At 35.9% G+C, this 20,226-nt stretch overlaps 1 protein-coding gene across 3 annotated transcripts; it reads right to left on the reverse strand.

Moving 5' to 3' along the window:
* Window positions 1-1,132: 1,132 nt before the first annotated feature.
* LOC107442284 (substance-K receptor) lies at window positions 1,133-19,802 on the reverse strand. 3 transcript variants are annotated; one of them, XR_011636176.1, is made up of 8 exons: window positions 19,449-19,788; window positions 17,652-17,805; window positions 10,603-10,808; window positions 8,173-8,355; window positions 5,863-5,964; window positions 5,509-5,733; window positions 2,602-3,163; window positions 1,991-2,366 (listed from the first exon to the last, which is right to left on the reverse strand). XR_011636176.1 is itself a non-coding variant. In XM_016055814.4 (7 exons), exons 1-7 carry the CDS (start codon window positions 19,674-19,676, stop codon window positions 3,059-3,061), a joined length of 1,203 nt encoding a protein of 400 aa, XP_015911300.1. In that variant the 5' UTR covers window positions 19,677-19,799; the 3' UTR covers window positions 1,133-3,058. The 3 variants fall into 3 exon arrangements, 2 of the variants coding, with proteins under 2 accessions (XP_015911300.1, XP_042900586.1); XM_016055814.4 differs by having other exon boundaries at window positions 1,133-3,163; window positions 19,449-19,799; XM_043044652.3 differs by lacking the exons at window positions 1,991-2,366; window positions 5,509-5,733 and having other exon boundaries at window positions 2,925-3,163; window positions 19,449-19,802.
* Between the last annotated feature and the right edge of the window lie 424 nt (window positions 19,803-20,226).

A 20,226-nucleotide genomic window follows, 5' to 3' on the forward strand; every position in this document is an offset into this window, starting at 1 on the left:
TTTCTGTGACTGTGTTTTCTTTTGTTACTTTTTATCAAAACAAAAATTTATATTAAGTGTGCATTAAGAAATAGAAGATCTGTTTGGTGCATTTTAGGCAGAATGGTCAAACTAGATCTAATAAGAATGTACCCTAAGTTTCTGAAAATCATTAATCGAATAAAATAATTCTTAAATTTATTTTGTTTTAATCATTTCGGTTTAAATTTTTTTTAACTAAAATGATATAAAATTTTGATGAGAAGAATTTTGACTTCTCACGGAAATGGAAATTATAAACTCAATTTTTGGATAAGTCGGTTGTCAAATGATTATTTGTTTTTGAAGAAAATCGAAGTGCACTGCATCGGCTTCTTGTCGAGGAACTAGTTATAAAATTTGGAACGTTTTATTATTTTTTTTTGAGATGTTTAGTTATGTACAGTAGTTTGGAAGCTTTCAAAATCTTAAAAAAACTTACTTACAAAGGAATCTTTTTATGTGCCTATTTCTTTGCATGAAAATTACATCTTTCTTCAAATTCTAAAAGTTTTTTTTTACACGAGTATGTATAATGCATCTTTTTATAACCTGCATCGATACAGGTCATAAAAATGTACTGAACAATTTTTGTATTCTAAATTCATTTTAGAGGAAAGGTTGTAAAATCGTAAAAACATAATCAAGGTTTCTCACTTTAACATGAGAGAACATTAAACTTAAAATGGAAATAATTAATTTTCAAATTACAAAATAATATCAATTATTGGTATTGGATAAATACGTTCATGTACTAAGAAGGCTTTTCCTTTTCCTGAAACGTTGCTTCAGCATTTAGAGTCATAATAATAAACACATTACCAAATAAGAAAATGAAATTTGTAGACGTATTTAAAAAGATAAGTGTTCATTGGGCTTAATCATGAGTGATAATGGTTTTCATGGTTTACCTCTCCACGTAGCGCAAATGTAGATCAGTTCTATTAGAAAGTCCTTCACGAATACTAGTTTATTGCTCCAACGCTTGATCCAAGAGTTCCCTCATCTTCTGGGTTGGGCTCAAAATTACAAGGCTTCGGAGTTAAACATTGATAAACGTAATTTCAAGATTGGGTAAGCTGTTCAACTCCACTTATAATAATATAATATAAAATTATTAAGCAAAATTTTTATTTATTTGTTTTTAAACAATACAAATTAAGAAAAATAATACAATGTTATAAAAAAGTAAAAAGTCATTATGCAGCTAAAATAAATTGCAAGATATAGTTACATTTGATATATGGCAAATCTATATGAGTAGGATGAAAAAAATAAAAATATTTTATGTCTTTAAATAGTAGTGCGGAAAAATTGTCAACTATTGTCATTTAGGAGTATGCAAAATCTTATAGCTAGAGTTGATATCTTCTGTCGACATGGATTGAAAACTCTAAAAGCTAGTCTAAAAATGTTTAAAAAAGAAGAATAAAAATTATATCTTTAAGTTGTAGTGCGGAAAAATTATCAACTATTTGATGGATTTTGATAGCACTTGTAATTAACAATTTATTAATGACTATGTAAAAAATTATATAATTATAAGTTAATATTTTCTACTAGATAAACATCACCGAAATTAGTGTATTAATCAATTGTACTTGGATATCATCAAAAAGAAGTAAGTGTGATATATATTATATAAAATTAGCATATAATGAACAAACTTTGGTAGCGTTAGAGTGGCTAAGATATTAACATATACAGTATTTTGTACAAATGAAGCATTTTAATGCTAATTTTTTGCAACTTTTGGGCACATAACTAGACAGTAGATATCAATTTAATTTTAAAAGGATTTTGCATACTTCTTAGTGCCGTTATAAACTTTTCTCCACTACCTCTAGAGATTAATGATGCTTTGAATTTTTCGGCATACACTACTATATAATTAAGCTCTTATACAGCATCGAACAAGAAAGAAACTGTCCATAATTCTAGACAAATCACCTTATCAAGCGCTATATTTATATTTCATTTAACCCTTGTATTAATTTAATGCTTGTCTTTTTAAAATACGCACTTTTCCTGATATTTTGAATTTTCATTTGTTATTTAATGAAAAATAGGTACGGACAGTAATTCTCACAGAGTATTTCTATAAAGAGTAATTACTGTATACATATAAATATCTAATGCAAATAGGTCTTGGAAAAGGACAGAGTGAAGACAAATTCAACAAATCATGATTTAACAAAAGTAAACATTTCTGAAGGTCTAATACATTTCCTCGACAATTGATTGCTGGACAGCTCTATTGCTCGACTTCGTTTACCCGTTTGGCACGACAGCTTATTTTCCCCACAGGTACGTTTGCCAGATAGGTTATAGTGCGGCTCTCAGGAGAACTCTTCGAGACACCCGTCTCTCGTCGTGGCGGGTACTATGGTTACGAGGTAAGGTCACTTCGAATAGGGGTGTGGGGTGAATAATTTTTTTTTAACCTTAGCGTAGGTCGTCGTGAGTAAACCAATCGACATCTTCTTTCCATTTCACCCCCTTCAGAAATGTGCTCTCGCTTGTTACCATAGCAGCAAGCAGGCTCAGACTTTCTGTCTGGAGGAGTTCTCCTCAAAGCAGCACTATACTTTGCCCAACAACTATCATTAGTTCAACAGTGCATTCTCTACCCTATAATGCTACCCAGAATTAACTATAATTCTGGAAGGTTCCAAGTATTGCTTAAAAGATTGCAAGCGTTATTTAAGAGGGTTAAAACGTTTGCCGACAAAAAAATTCTATATTTATTTCTCTTGCATGCTTGCTCTCTCGGGCAAATATACATGTAGGGAAAATAAAATGTTGAGCAAATGTAAATTTGGGAAAACGTACCTATCGGGTAAATGAGCTGTCCGAAAAATGGAATCGAGGATTTGAGCTGTCGGACAACCGAATGTAGGACATATAACCGGTTCCAATTTTTTAACAACAAAAGTAACAGAAATTTTTCAGAACTATCGAATGGAAAATTCCTAAAGAAATTTCAATATCAGTCAGTAAACTAAAACAAGTCAGGGTAATTTTGACATTGATAAAATAATTATTTGGTGTGATGATTTCTGATGAGTGTCTCGGTGGATTTGTTTGGCGTCTCCTTCAACTCAGTTTCTTGTGTGCTTGGTGCTTGCTGTTCACCCCCATTCTCCTGCAATATATAGGATACCAATCAAAATTGAACTTTAAAAAAAGAAACATTTTGTTATTTGCAGCGCTGGTACAGTATTAACTTTGCAGCGCTAACTTTCACCCAGAAATCAAACTTGTTTTGATATTTATTAATTCTTCTTCAGCATTGATTTAAGAGATTTCTGTAGCATTTGTCTTTTTTACCTATTTGAATATTAGTTTACGATGCGTAATACGCATATTTTTTTTACCACATTTTTTGCAAGGATTTTAAAAATACATATTAAGGGTAGTGATTGAAATTGATTTTTTTTGTCCCTTTACAAGTCATTCGCTTTTACAGGGACATCTAAGTGGGTATCGAAAAGTGTGGCCCGGATATACACATACACTATCTGGCCATTAATGACCGGACACCTCTCATTTCGGATGCATGAGGTGCTAGTATCAAGTCAGTAGGGCGCAGGGTCGCCACGCTCCCGAATCACAGCTTTAACCCTTCTAGGAAGGCTATCCACTAGGTGTTGGTACACGGCGGAAGGTATTGCCCGCCATTTCTCCTGTAACATGGCGAAGAGTTGAGTGGTGGTTTTGGGGCGTTGTGGTCTGGCCCTCAACCGGCGCTCCAACTCATCCCAGAGATGCTCAATTGGATTGATGTCGGTTCTTTGGGATGGCCAGTCAAGTTCTTGCACCCCCATTTCATCAAACCAGTCAGTGATGGCATGTGCTTCATGAATGGCAGCGTTATCGTATTGAAACACAAACGGGCCATTACCGAACTGTTGCCACAGGGTGGGAAGCGCCGAATTGTCCAGGATGTCTCTATACCCTTCTGCGTTCAGGGTTCCACGCACTAACACCAAGGGTTGAAGGCCAAACTATGAAAAACAGGACCACACCATAATTCCTCCACCGCCGAACTTCACAGTGGGGACAATGCACTCCGGTAGGTACCGTTCTGTGGGCATTCGCCAGGTCCACACCCGTCCATCAGAGTGCCACAACATGTAGCGTGACTCATCACTCCACATAACGCTTTTCCATTGCTCTACTGTCCACTGGCGACGTGCTCTGCAGCACTGAAATCGGTGGCGGGCGTTTGATGGAGAGATGTTTGGCTTATGTGCTGCTGCTCGTCCATGGAATCCTTTTGCAATCAGCTCCCGACGAATGGTACGTGTATTGGCAACACTGCCAGATGCAGCCCGGATGCTGGTAGCGACAGTGTCCAACGACATTTGTTGGTTTGCCTTCACTGCACGTCGAAGAGATCGTCGATCCCTGTCGGACATTATTTTGGGCTTGCCGGGTCGGGACTGCGGTTTTATCACTCCCTTTCGTTCCCATTTCAACACGACGTCACCAACTGTTGACGGATGTATCTGAAACTTGTCGGAGATGGCACGTATGGAATGACCAAATCGATGGGAGCCTATGATCATGCCCTTTTCCGCCTCATTCAGCTCTCACCGTCCACTCATTTTCACTGTTAACGCTCGTATGGCCGTCTCCTGCTTACGAATGGTCTTCCCCCCACCACAGGTTGCATATTTATTCCGCCAGGACGAGTCCACCTGCCTTTCAAGGGGTGTCCGGTCATTAATGGCTAGATAGTCTACCTATTTACGCCAATACTTAGGATTGAGGCCTCGATGGCTCCGGGGACAGAGTGTTCACCTTCCAATGAGGTGAATCGGGTTCGAATCCCATCGAGGGCTGGTCGATACGAATCCGCCTCCGGCTTACACCGCCCATAGTGCTGTCGTGAATTATCCTCATAGGTAGAAGGATCCTGGCTTAGAGTCCCTTTTCCGCCAGGCTAATCAAGGGAGGTTCTCAAGGTCTTCCTCTCCATGCAACGCAAATGCGAATTGGTTCCATAAAAAAGTCCGCCACTAAGGCAAATTTCTCTCAATACTTGATCCAGGATACAGTTCCTTTGTCTTCTGGATTGGGCTCAAAATTACAAGGCTACGGAGTTGAACATTGGTAGTCGTAAACCCAAAAAGTGTGTCGGCCGTTCAACGACAGCTATAAAATAAAAATAAAATACTTAGGATTAGTTCATAGTGTGCGCTGAATGCTGAGTCCCAGAAAATTGCTATTTCTGAGAATGCGCAGAATAGATTAATGATGTAGATTTTGACGTCGGAGTACGTTTGTCCATCAGGTGAGTTGAAACACCACTTTTGGACATGCGCACTAGAAATTATACACTGAGACATTGCCGTCAGGGACCATTGTGATCCTACCTTTATATATACAGAAAAATTTTATTTATTAAATGCCCAGCCATTGCCTGTTAGGTCATTAAGCTTGTTTTATTTATTATATTCATATTAATTTTAACAGAAAACGTACCTCAATTTGTTTATTGGCTGGTCGAATGTTTCTGTGAGGAGAATGAATATAAATAGGAGGAGTAGGAGACACTTTGTTTTTCTTGAAAAAACAGCGACGGAATGTTATGCGAAATGCTTTTCTGAAGCTTTCGTTGCATGCACCGTAGATGATGGGATTAATCGCACTTTGTGCATATGTTAGAACATGGGCGGGAAAATAGATTTTCCTATACCATGGTGCAAGCTGAAAGAGATTAATTCACAAATTATATGAGTCGTTTTCATAAACCATAAGAAACAAGAAATAAAAAAAAAATGATTTGCGCAATATTTAAATTGAAATATTATTTTTTTAAAGCTGAAATGTGCTTACTTCTTGCTGAGGTGCCTTGAAATAACGATACAATACGACAATTTGAAAGAGGACCCAGAAGGCGAGGTAATTTAGGACGTACATGAAGAGAACTTTTATCACCTATAAATTATGAATAATAAGAAAATGTTACTAAAATTATTCCGTTTGTTTAAAATTACACATTAAAATGGGAATATTTTTACTTGAAAGGTAATAAATTTTTGAGACATTCTTTTCGATTGTTTTACAAATAGCTCGCGTGATCAACTCTGTTACATGATAAAATAAAACTATAAGAACATCACCGTTTTTCTATTTCTAATTAACTACGCAATAGATGGCCTGGAGAAAGACCTTTTGGTCTTAAAAACAAAAAATTGGAGAACACTAGCAAAAAAAAGGTTAGCCTGAAAAAAAACTTCTTGAGAAGGCCAAGGCCCACCCTGGGCTGTCGAGCCATTGATGATGATGAATTAACTACATATGTTTCATGCAAGGCGTTCATAAAACGTCAAAATCTTAATTGCGGACGTAACGGTGTCAAATATTATGTGCTTATCCGTACCTTATTTTATGTTTAATAATTTTCTTATAATTAGATGCATATTAGAGGATGCTAATAAGACCTTCTATTGTGTTGTCATGAGGATAATTTTTTTAAAAGAATTGTGATGCTGTATTATTTTGTGGTTGCGCTGCTAAAAATTTTAAAGGAAACAACACAGTAAAATATTAAAAAAAAAACAAAAAAAAAACAATGAAGAAATAAAAAATTTCATTTTTCGATAGTTAGATCAAAGAAAAGAGCATGAGAGTTGGATTACCGACGTTGTCAGCCTTCATCTATCATAACGTTCCCCAAGATATAAAAGAGTTAACACATCTTATATACTAGTAATTTGGAATTGTATTTTTGTAATGGTAGTTACACTATATTATTCCCCCATCAGAATTTCATTTAGGATAGGATTCGATGAATGGATATCACTAGTTGATTCATAGCCGTTTCGCAAAAGACCGAGAGAGCTGCATTAAGCTCACCGAACTTTGAGGGCTGATCGTGAAAGTTGTATTAAGTTCACGGTGGTGAACGTGATAGCTCCTGTGTTGCTATTAGCAGTCAAGTGTTTATAAGTTCCAGTGGTGTGTGATCAAGACTGTGCTAGAAAAACAATGCCGTAGTCAAAAATATCAAGTTAACTGTTAAATATGCACCATCCATCGACGTAGGCTTGTTCATATCGAAGTGGGCGTGTTAGTCCAGGTAGCGTGTTCAAATATCGTCCACGGTCACCAATGTGGGGGCTGGATTGCCGACGTTATCAACCTTCATCTATCAAAAGGTACCCCAAGATAGAAACGAGTTAACATGTCATACATACTACTGAATTGGCGTTGTGTTATTGTAGTGTTAGTTACATTACAAGTACAATACAATACTAGACATAATATAATTATTGTAAAATCCACGAAAACATTTGACAAACTAACTCATAACATATGAAACTTCAACCTAAGTTCTATAATAATTGCCAACATTTCAATAGTTGTAACTTCCCAATAGTTATCGCGCCAACAACAGCTGCTGTATACTTGAATGCTTTTGAGAATTAGTTTAGTATCATTGGGTCTATCCTGACTCTGATTAAAATAGACAACACATTATGGGTGGGGTCTCAGTAGTTCCGTTTTCAGAACATTTGCCTCTTATAACTGTCTTGTCTCTGTGGCCATTAATTTTCTGTCAACCTTTTCTATTGCGTAATGATGTTCTTACTTGCTTCTTCACTAGAAAGAAAATCCCAGCCTTCATTCAGGGTTAGAACGCGGTATCTTTTGATGTTGAACAAAAATGCCGTAAATGTTCATGTTTTGGTTATAAGGACGGTTACAACTTGAACGATAGGAATTCTCTTTGGTTAACAGTTAACTTTATACATTACGTATTTGTCTACATAATGGGTGTTTCTTTGAAAAGCGTGAAACATTCTACCTTACATTCTATCTTAAACATTAGACTCTTCTACCTTAATTTTTTAATCTAATGAAGTTGACTACTGCTAAATCAGAGTAAACTAGACACGAATTTCAGATAACAACTAAGAATTTAAAATATCGAAAACGTAAAATGTATACCGAAAAATGTATTTTAAAATGACTTATTAAGTTATTTTGATGTATAATAGTTACACAAACACTTTTTCCATGCATCAGTGAATGGATAGAAATTTTGTGCAGAATTATCATGATTAGATACACCAAAACTAAAACAATTTCAATTCATGGTATTACATTAAAAATGATCAAGAATCAGCAATAAGCTCTTACTTTTTTCCTGTATTTCATTTTCAGGGGATGTTCTCGCAGGAAAAGCTGGTGTTCGTATTTTTCTAATTGAAGAATAATAGCTGTATACGCCACAGCCATGACGGTCAAAGGCATGTATACTAGAAGTATGAGAATCATCAACCAATAGTACTTCAGCAGAAATCCATTTTCGTTGCACCATATCTGCAAATAGAATGTTTCAAGAAATGCAAATTTTGGACCTATTTATTTTTGTGACGCAAATATTTTTCGACAAAACAGTAGACGAATATCCAGATAAGATTTTTTTGATAGAGGACATATTTGTCTTCTAAAATTTGGAATTTACATTGACAGCTTAAAGTAAAATCAACACCTTATGGCAATAACTTTTACACTGTTAAGTAATAAATGAATTACAAGAGTTATTAATACAACCTATATGTCTGTTATTAATGCAACTTATATATCAGCCATTAATGTAATTTATTAGCTAGTTAGTTATAAAAGAAACAATGTGATATGAAATAAAAGGATAAATATGACAACCGAAGCTGACGTCTTCAGGGGGTACTAGCTCCGGAAGTCATAAAAGCAAAACCTTTTCTATCGAGAGAGCACGACAAAAGTCTAAAATTGCTCTCTCTGTTCCCCAAAGGTTTTACCAAAGTCCAGGAAGAGAATACAATACAAAATATAAAATACATAAAGCAAATACAGAACAATAAAAACAAGACAAATATGTAAGAATAGTATGCACAAAAGCTTACTTGAAACAAAACTCCAATCACCAAATTACACTATTGATTGCGAGATACAATTAAATTGAATAAACATAAAAACAACGCCCCTTATTTCGAGCAGAAGTTAGTTATAGTGTTTTTAACATTCTTTTTTAAAAAAATCCAAAAAGTTTGAAAATTCAATTATACCCTTGCATTCAACAGTAAAAAAAAACTAATTCTCGAATAAATAATAATAATAAAAAAGGTGCTAAATATTTTAAAAGTATAGTAGGAGAGAATACGGTAAAAGCGGGTACGTGTATCTTGTTTTTTGGCGAAATTAGTTCTGATTTCTAACGAACAAACTCTGAATTTCATTCTACTTGTCAAGAAAAAGAACCTACCTTATTGACGTATAGTTGTTGATTAATTCACGGCTTCTGTGTAGTTAAGAATTTTGTTTTACTATGTCAACTCTTTAATGTTCTCTTGTTTTTAAGCTCTCTTTATTTATATATAGGTCATTGCAGCGATAAAAATTATTTTTAGTCAAGCTTATTAGCAATACAATAACAAACAATAAGTATTTATCCCAATAGTAAAACAATTCTGTTTCGTTTCGATAATCTCTGCTAGCGGGGTAAGACGGGACTGGGTAGCCCCTCCCTCTTGATTTGTGTCTATGCTGGGCCTACCAAAGTTGCAGTGCAGCGGAGGAGGAAGATAACTACATTCAAGGCTAAACTAAGATTTTACGGGCCCTTTTCCAAATTACAAAAAGCCTTATTTTCCTATTTTGTGGAATTTAGAAATCCCTTAATACCATTTTCTTTAAAAGAAACAAACATTAAATAAATGTGAAACATTAAATTTTTGTAAGGAATTTTGATTGGGACCCTCAGCATTCCGGGAACCCGTGACAATTGTCTTCATACCTCCGGTCCTTGAATCCAGTCTTGACTACAGTACATGAAAATTATGAATATAATTTTCTTAAATTATCATATAAAATAGAATTTCAGTTACTTTTTCACTGGATTTCCAGTATTTCTAAATTTCTCAGTGTTTACATAAGTACCTGGTTTACCCCACTAGTAAGGTAAGACCGGGTGGTTTGACTTTTTCTAGAAAAAAAAAATAATTTATTAAAAAAAGTGTTGTTTGTTATGCCACTTCCCAATGCCAGCAAGCCTGCTATGGGAAATCTAGCAAATTTAGGGTGTACGGTGCGTTTCTTGTTTTTCAGTGGCGCTATCTATGACCAAGAATGCGAATTCAGTCACACGCACGTCAGTCTGCTTTACAGGGAGGTCAAATTCATACTCCATTCATTTATTCTACAGTTCGTAATTTTTGACATGATCTAGAGCACGATCAATCTCCAATTTAGTACCCCCAGAGATATAAAAAAAGTAGTTCATTTATGACTTTTCGAGAATGATATATACACAACTCAACAATGGATATCTTGGTTATATTTAGGTCAAAAAGTTTAGCTTTCGAATCATAGTTACTCGGTGTTAACCCACCTTCCTCTAGATTTGGTGTAGATGCAATGCATACTTACAATATGTTTATTGTTTTGCTTTGTGAATGTTTATCAGTTACCCATGGAAGCGACAAATAAATTTTGGTCTTAAGTACATCAGTAACTAATTTATAAAATTAAGTGCACTGATATATTCTTGCTGATAATCTTTAGGGAATTACAAAAACACAAATTTACTTCTTCATAATCGTTCCATTTGCGTTTCTGCTGCCAACGCCAGATGGCAGTAGGCGAAGCACACAGCATAGCTGCCACCCATGCTGCCACAACAATTACAATTGCTTGTCCTTTACTCAATCGCCTGGAAAAGGGAAATACGATGCCCAGCAATCGATCTCCAGAAATGATGATGAGAGAAAACACACTGGCTAATAAAAATGTTACTGAAAGAAAACTACGATAAATTATTAAATCATTTTTAATAAAACAAAGTGTTAATATTCGATAATTCAAATAGTGTTTTTTTTTTTGAAAAAAAAATTTCTCATTATTTTTATTTCTACGCCTTTCTCAGATATAAGAAGTAACCTAAATAATAACTTAAAAGCTATGCCATTTGTTCTGGGGTATAATTTATAAAACGCAAAGCTTGATGGTGATGGGGAAGAAACAATTAAATGGCCATCCATCTACTTTCTAAAGCCTGTAGTTGAGCCGCGATGGCTCAGGGGATAGAGCGTTCGCCTCCCAATGAGGTGAACCGGGGTTCGATCCTGGCGATGACTGATTCATACGAATTCTGCATCCGGCTTGCACCGACCACAGTACTGACGTGAAATATCCTCAGTGGTAAACGGATCATGGATTAGAGTTCCCTTGCCGTCAGGCGAACCCTAAGAGGTTCTCGTGGTCTACCTCTCCATGTAACGCAAATGCGGGTTAGTTCCATCAAAAAGACCTCCACGAGACCTTTTTCCAATACTTGATCTAGGAGTTCCCTTGTCTTCTGGATTGGGTTCAAAATTACAAGGCTACGGAGTTAAAAATAAATACTTTTGTATTAATAAAAGAATTAAAACTCTTTCGGCTTCATAAAATGTCTCTCTTAAAGAGTAAGCGTAGAGATATTCTATTTTGGGAATTCAAGGCTGAAAACATACCATTGAATAATAATTAGATTTATATTTCAAAGGAGGAGTTATTTTTAGAATCTTGTTCCTCTTTCACTTCCATATTAGGAAGCATTAAATGATTTTCCATAATACGTAGAGTTACAAAGGTATGTACGACTGGAACCTAATTAAATCATTCTCTGTAGTATTTAATGCGGGACCGATGGTTTTCGCATGTCCCTTGCTGAATAACATGTTCCAATAAACATCTGCCAGAACCATCCGCAGTTTCGTCCACACCCCCTCCTTTGTGGAGTGGGGATGTGAACTGTTATAACCACCAGCCTATGTTTAAATAACCCTTTTTATAACATATTATGGCTCTTGATTGTGCAGCGGCTGCTGCGTTTGAGCCGATTTCAAGCTAAACGCCGAAATGTGGCAAACTTACGTCGCCAGTTGGCGATAAGGACAATCACGATTGCAAACCTAACTGCACCTGTTTTTTCTCCTCAGTTCGGTCTGTGACGACGCCTGTGTATATTACTGGGACAACCTGTCCGCCACGATGTTTAATCTAGAACTTAACTTGTAACCTTAATTGTTATTCTTTTATTAAATTTATTATTATTTAATTATGGCTGGCATTCTGTTAATTGTTTCTATTCTTAATCAACTTAATTACTCATTTTAGATCATCTCTCTATTTGAATATTATGTTTTTATTTTAGGAGTCGCGTTAACTTCCACGTGTCCCCTCACTGGTGACCCGGCTTTGAATCTATGCAATCTTTCTAAATTTATGCGAAGACCAGCTTTAATTTTTAATAACTTTTGCTCCTTTAGAACTAAATTTAAAATTTAGCGTTATTTTTTGAAATTTTTTATTTACAAACTTGTGATCGCAAGGAGATATGGATGGATGGACACATGGATATTTTAAGGGTATGTTATCGAATTTCTGCTGTCTTTTTGTGATTGGTCAATTCGAAATTACTGTTGCTTTAATATGTTTAAATTAATGTATTAATTTAACTTACTGCTAGTATCTTTGATTTAAACTTACTGTTAGTATTGATCTACGGCGTGTACGGAGTCTGTTATCTTAGTGCATTATTTTCCGAAATGTTTGAAAATCACTTTCATTTGCAATAATTATTTAAATCTTTTACCATTTTTAGTAAATGTATTTGCATTATTTTCGAGTTTAATTTGATCTTTGCGCTTATCACTACATCATACAAATTGTTTAATTTTATTTGCTGCCCTAACACTTTAAAATAATGCCGAATGTGGTGGAGCAGGTTAATGATGCAGATAATGCTGCACGTTCTTCAAATGCATCTCAGGTCTCCCATCTTTCAGTAAAAATTCCCCCGTTATGGAAATCAAAAATTAAACTATGGTTTATTCAGGTAGAGAGTAATTTTGAGCTAGCTAAAATCACTAATGATTTAACGAAATATAATTACCTCGTTTCATCAATAGATCCTGAAACTTTATCCTCAGTGTCCGATATTTTATTTGCGCCACCGGCTGCGGATAGATACAACACTTTGAAAGACCGGTTAATAGCCGAATTCTCTGCTTCGGAAAACGAACAAATTCGCCAATTAATTTCTGAATTGCATCTTGGAGACGTTAAGCCGTCCCATTTATTGAGAAAAATGCGCGAATTAGGGGGTAAAAGCGTCAACGATGATTTTTTGAAAACTTTATGGTTTCAGAGACTGCCTCAAGAAATTCAAACAATCTTATCAATTAGCTCTGAATCTTTGGACAATTTAGCCAAAATGGCTGACAAAATTTCAGAAGTCCGTACGATTCCGACAGAAACTGGCGTATTTGCTATTGGGCAACACACTACGGAAAGCTCACATCGCAATCCTCCGTCTGAAATAAGTGTTTTGCGAAACGAGATAGCTTCGTTGAGTGCAGAAGTTAAGAGATTATCTCGCGAGCGTAGTAGAGATCAGTCTCGATCACGATATCACAAATCTCCCCACCGACATCAAACTCCTTCAAGATCGCGAAGCGACCCAAAATTTTGCTTTTACCATAACAGATTTGGCGCTCGTGCAAAACATTGTAGAGAGCCTTGTGCTTATAATCAAACTAAAAACCCGGAAAACTAGATTCGGCTATCGAAAAACAAGTGTCTGCGACTGCAATCCCGATAGCCAAAAACTCATGTCGCCTTTATGTTTACGACAAACGTTCTCATTTAAAATTTTTAGTTGATTCTGGATCCGATGTATCTTGTATCCCCGCGCCTAAGGTATCTAAAAAATTAAGACCTGAGCCTTTGGAATTATACGCTGCAAATAACACGAAAATTAAAACTTTTGGCTCAAAATTAATCAATGTTGATCTGGGTATTCGACGAAATTTTAAATGGCATTTTTTAATTGCAACTATTCCAACACCCATTATAGGTGCTGATTTTTTAGAGAATTTTGGCCTCTTAGTTGATTTAAAACGTCGAAAACTTATTGACAGTGTAACTAAGTTAGAAATACAGGGTATGTTTGCCCAACCTAAACCTATTAGTTCAATTAAACTCATCTCCGGAGAATCGGAGTATCATAAAATGTTAAAAGAATTCCCAGATTTAACTAAATTGTCATTAAAACTAAAAGATTCTAACCATAGTACTGTGCATTATATAGAAACCACCGGACCGCCCGTTCATTGTAAGCCTAGGCGATTAAACCCTAGATTATACGAATCCGTTAAAAAAGAATTCCAATTCATGATGGAGCAGGGAATTTGTCGACCATCCAAGTCACCGTGGTCTTCTCCGCTCCACGTGGTTCCGAAAAGTTCCGGTAGTATTCGTGTTGTAGGAGATTATCGCAGATTAAATGCGTGTACAACTCCGGATCGTTACCCAATCCCGCACATACAGGACTTTTCAAACTCTCTCTATGGTGCGAAAATTTTCTCAAAACTCGATATTGTGAGAGCATATTTTCATATACCAGTGCACCCGGAACATGTACAGAAAACCGCGGTATGTACACCATTTGGCCTTTTTGAGTTTCCCTATCTGAACTTCGGTCTTTGTGGAGCAGCTCAAACGTTCCAAAGATTTATGAATGAAATTCTTGGTGATTTTTCCTTTTGCTACGTTTATCTCGACGATATTTTAATTTTTAGTGAAACTGAAGAAAAGCATAGAAAACACGTACGTTTGGTTTTTGATCGTTTGAACAAGTATGGATTAACTATACAAACTTCCAAATGTGTTTTCGGTGTACCTGAAATTTCATTTTTAGGACACCTTATTTCTCAAGATGGTACAAAACCATTACCCGACAAAATCAAACCAATTTTAAATTATCCCCAACCTCAAACCGTTAATGAACTTCAAAGATTTCTAGGAATTTTAAATTTTTTCCGTAGATTTTTACCGAATATAGCACAAAATCAAATACATTTGACGGCGTATTTAAAAGGAGCCAAAAAGAAAGACAAAACGAAACTTGAATGGACAGATCAAGCTAATAATGATTTTAAACAGTGTAAGGAATTAATTGCAAACGCTGTGCTGTTGTCGCACCCTAAACCGAATGCCAAATTAATTTTACACGTGGATGCGTCGGATTTCGCAATAGGAGGGGCTTTAGCGCAAATAGTTAACAATGATGCACAACCACTTGCTTTTTTCTCTCGAAAACTTTCCCCAGCTGAAAAGATTTATAGCGCATACGATAGAGAATTATTGGCAGCTTTTGCGGCAATCAAACATTTCAGACATATGCTTGAAGCGCGAGAATTTTCTCTTTTCACAGATCATAAGCCTCTAACTTTTGCATTCAGAAAGCGCTCTGATAATTGCTCTCCGCGACAAGCGAGACAATTAGATTACATATCTCAGTTTACGACCGATATTCATCATATAAAAGGATCAGATAATGTTTTGGCAGACGCACTATCGAGAATCGAAGCAATATCTATGCCCAACACAATCGACTATAACGAAATTGCACAGGCACAAACAACCGACGAGGAACTAAATGATTTATTGACAAATTCCGACGTCTTAAAATTTAAAGCAATAACCTTGCCTGATTGTAGTAAATCAATTTATTGTGATTTATCAACTGGCACAGCCCGGCCATACATTCCTGAAATATTTCGTAAAAAAGTTTTTACTACTTTACATAATTTATCCCATCCTGGGATTCGCGCTTCCTCAAAATTGATGCGATCTAGATTTGTTTGGCCGTCCATACGTAAAGATTGTGCAGAATGGGCTAGACAATGTGTCCCATGCCAAAGATCAAAAGTAACTCGCCACACAAAATCTGCAGTAAGTAATTTTTTAGACCAGTCACAAAGATTCGAGCATGTACACCTGGATCTTGTGGGTCCTCTTCCACCATCCAACGGGAATTACTATTGTTTAACTATGATCGACAGATTTACTCGGTGGCCAGAGGCTGTCCCTATTCCTGACATAACTGCACACACAGTTGCAAAGACCTTTTTTACTCATTGGATTTCCAGATTTGGCTGTCCTGTCCGTGTTACTACTGACCAAGGCAGGCAGTTCGAAAGCTCACTTTTCGTGGCCCTGTCACAACTCCTAGGCATCAAACGCATCAGGACTTCTCCGTATCATCCTCAGGGAAATGGCTTGATCGAGGAGTTTCATCGTCCACTAAAGGCAGCCCTGAAGGCCTATAATACCGAGCAGTGGTCTTCAGCTCTACCTACATTGCTACTAGGTTTCCGTGCAGTCTTTAAAGAGGATCTAGGAGCCACAACTGCCGAATTGGTCTATGGAAGACCTCTCAGACTACCTGGCGAACTCTTCGTTCCGTCACCGACCAGTGCTTCCCAAAATCAACTCATCCTGGACTTGCAATTCCACTTCGAAAATGTGAGACCAGCCCCGATGTCTCGTCATGGACACAGAACAATATTTGTTCATCCCCATTTAAAGGACTGCTCACATGTATTTGTCAGACACGACGCTGTTAGAAAGCCACTCCAAGCTCCGTACGATGGTCCGTATAGAGTTCTGCAAAGAAGTGACAGACTTTTCGACATCGAACTCAAGGGGAAAAAGTATACCATTTCCATAGACAGGCTTAAACCAGCTTTCCTGCCCAAAGACACTAATCAACATACTTATCCTTCTCCAGTCGAGTCGATTGAATCAACCGTTCCTGCAAAAAACTCAGAGACAGTGAAACCGATTGATCCAGCCAATACAACTCGTACCGGTAGAACAATTCGTAGACCTCAACGGTATGTCCATTTTTAACCGTTACACTGCGGAGGGAGTATGCAGCGGCTGCTGCGTTTGAGCCGATTTCAAGCTAAACGCCGAAATGTGGCAAACTTACGTCGCCAGTTGGCGATAAGGACAATCACGATTGCAAACCTAACTGCACCTGTTTTTTCTCCTCAGTTCGGTCTGTGACGACGCCTGTGTATATTACTGGGACAACCTGTCCGCCACGATGTTTAATCTAGAACTTAACTTGTAACCTTAATTGTTATTCTTTTATTAAATTTATTATTATTTAATTATGGCTGGCATTCTGTTAATTGTTTCTATTCTTAATCAACTTAATTACTCATTTTAGATCATCTCTCTATTTGAATATTATGTTTTTATTTTAGGAGTCGCGTTAACTTCCACGTGTCTCCTCAATTGCATTATTAAAGATGAATGCAACAATGATAACAGGGATGTAGCCCTGTTATTATATATATATATATATATATATATATATATATATAAAACGTCTGTAGTTAGCCACGAAGTTGCCAACTTATCTTGTGTATCAATATGTTTTATGTGCCAATGACTTATCATATGTCAACCATATGTTATGATTATGAATCAATATTGGTAATGATGCTTTCTGCTCTATGCATGGTGTGCGTCAAAATATTGCTGAATTGAATGTCGGAATTTATTCTATGTTTGCACACGATACAGTAAAATGCAAAATCGCCTCATAAGAGCTGCCCTTTTGAAAAACAGTAGTCGACCGTAATTCTTTTATATGTTTTACATTTTGTAAAGCTAAAAACTAAAATAACAAATCACTTGTTGATTTGTAAAGTTAAAAACTAAAAATCACTAACTGAAAGTCAACTAAAGTTTTATCTTGGTTTTTAAGATTTATTTTAGCTTAAAAACTTTCTTCTTACCATGGAAGAATCCATCGAGTTTGCAATATACTTCACCGAGGACAAAGTTTTGATAAGCATCAACAACGATGATAGTCCATGAACAGAATAGAATCGTCATTAGATCAGCTAGCGCCATGTTACAAATGAAAATATTAGTACACGTCCTCATGCCCTAAAAATATAATTAAATACGACAATTTAATACATCAATTGGCGAAAAGCGAAGGGAGGTAGATATGAATGCTTTGCTGCGTTTTGCTTAGGCAACTAGCAAGGGAATATGTATATTTTTCTATGTTCTGCTCAGGAAACTAGTGATTTGTTCTCACTAAGTTGCAAAATTAGTAAAAAAATGATACTTCTCAATGAGAAAACTATAAAAGAATGTCTTGAAAATAATTACTAATTGTAGAAACAACGTGGTGTTGTGTGAAGAAAAATTTAACAAACTTAAGTGCACATATTTTTAGTTATAATGGTCTGACGGATAGCAAAACGCATTTTTTAATAGTTTTGTAGATACTTTTCCCTTTAATTCCATTTTCAAACCACCGCAAAGTTTTGGGACACTTTTTTGTTAAACATGCCATCTTTTATTAGTATAAGTTTATTATTGTTCTTGTCGCAGGCCATTAAGGTAAGGGGTGCGATTGCTTTTGTTTTCCAGGGGCATCATCCATGGCCAAGAAGTAGGTTTCTGCCACACCCATACGTCACACCCAAATATATATTCAATAACTGATTTTATATAGTATAAATTTGCTGCTTAATAAGGTCTTAATCGAACATAATTGGCTGCTTAATCGAATTCTCTAACTATTCATATTTTTTTCCTTCTTATTTCTAGTGGCAGATTACAAAGACAACTGTAGACATGACATGGGAAAAACTGTAAAAGCAGTAACAAAATGGCAGCGAACAAAGGAAATAAAGTCAGCCTACAGTACAGTCCGTAGAATCTAATTTGCGTCTAGCCTCCCAATATCTCTCCCGATGAGATCAAGTATTGAGTACAGGGTAATGACTCAAGTGAAAGGCATTCCGTTTCCTCATCTGTGTTGCACAGTGACTACCGTTTGTATAACGCGAAAGGTAGTTACTGTGCAACACAGATGAGGAAACGGAATGCCTTTCACTTTCTTCGGTTCAACACGAATCGTGTTGAACCGAAGAATCATGCTGAACAATTAGGCAATTAAAATTAATAAGTATTAGTTTTTAGGATATTACTAACAGTATATATTTCAAAATAACATAACACATGAATAAAAAGGCACATAACATTTCATGTTCACTGCTTAGCTATCATGATATAACCGATTTCGGATTTATGTTAACCTTTTTTATTAAATCTGAATTGTACTAGCATGCTTTACTAGATCATCTAAAATCACAATTAATAATCATAATACATATTTTATTATTTTAAATTTGGAAAAAAGGCATTTTAAATTGTTTATTATTCATAAAGCCGCAATGGGTCAGTGGTTAAGGCACTGAAATATCGTTATGAAGAACAGGGGTTCGACCCCCCAGTGCGGCTTGAAGTCCACCTAGCTTGAGATCGATGGGTACCAACTTGTCTGAGAAGTAAAGGCGGCCTGTGCGCAATGCTGAAAACATTACCACAATCATGTCGTTGGACACTAAATTGTGGAACTTTAACTTCCATGATTCCCCTAGTTCACAACAAGCTGTAGCGCGGATGTTTTACTTTTTCATTATTTAATAAATATTATCAAATTGTTATTAATTTTATAACAACCTAATGAACAGCGAAAAAAATATAAAAATACATTGTAAACCAAGACATACCTTAATTCGCATCATAACAACAAGGATAGCTACATTTCCAAAAACTCCTAAAAACATGATAGGTAGAAGTGCTAGAACTTTCAGAGCAATTTCATGGGTAGGCAGTTTAATCCACAGTGTGGTGAAATTTGCGAAATTCCAGTTGCTAACATTAAAATCCGACACTGGGGAAGTATCATAAATAAATGGCTTCAACAGAGCCATTTTATCAGTTGAAATAGTTTTCATTTACCAATACATATTAACTGGTAAAAAAAGAAACCGTTTGGTTCATTTACTTCAAAATAAACCTATTGACATTTTATTGAAACAACTTCATATAGCGAAACAGAAGGTCTCTGAAGTAGCTTCAAAATTTGTGATTACCTTATCAGAATGGATAAGGACTTATCTTTTACGCATATAGGTAACTCGTCGAGAGCGTGGAACTTACATTGTTCAGAAAAGTACAGAAATATGAAAAGGTATTAATTTCTGAGGTCAGATTGATTCTAAAATACCGTATAGATTGCTTTTAATAATCCATATAGTATTCAGTTTGTACTTTTTTTGTTCGTAATCGTTCACTAACCACCGTACTGCTTATCGGTTTTTAACGTCGCTTCAGGATTTCAGCTCGCTTCACTTATTCGCTTCGCCTTCATTTTATCCAATAGTTTTCATGCCTCAATTTCTTCTAAACTTTATTTAAATATATAGTCCGACCTCTATTTAACAAAGTCGCTAAATCCCGATAATAAGTTCGTAATATGGAAAATTCGTTAAATAGAAAATCACC

This window comes from Parasteatoda tepidariorum, chromosome 2 (assembly GCF_982258835.1).
Source record: "Parasteatoda tepidariorum strain Cologne lab strain chromosome 2, Ptep-v5.0, whole genome shotgun sequence".
In the NCBI taxonomy this organism is placed as follows: domain Eukaryota; kingdom Metazoa; phylum Arthropoda; class Arachnida; order Araneae; family Theridiidae; genus Parasteatoda; species Parasteatoda tepidariorum.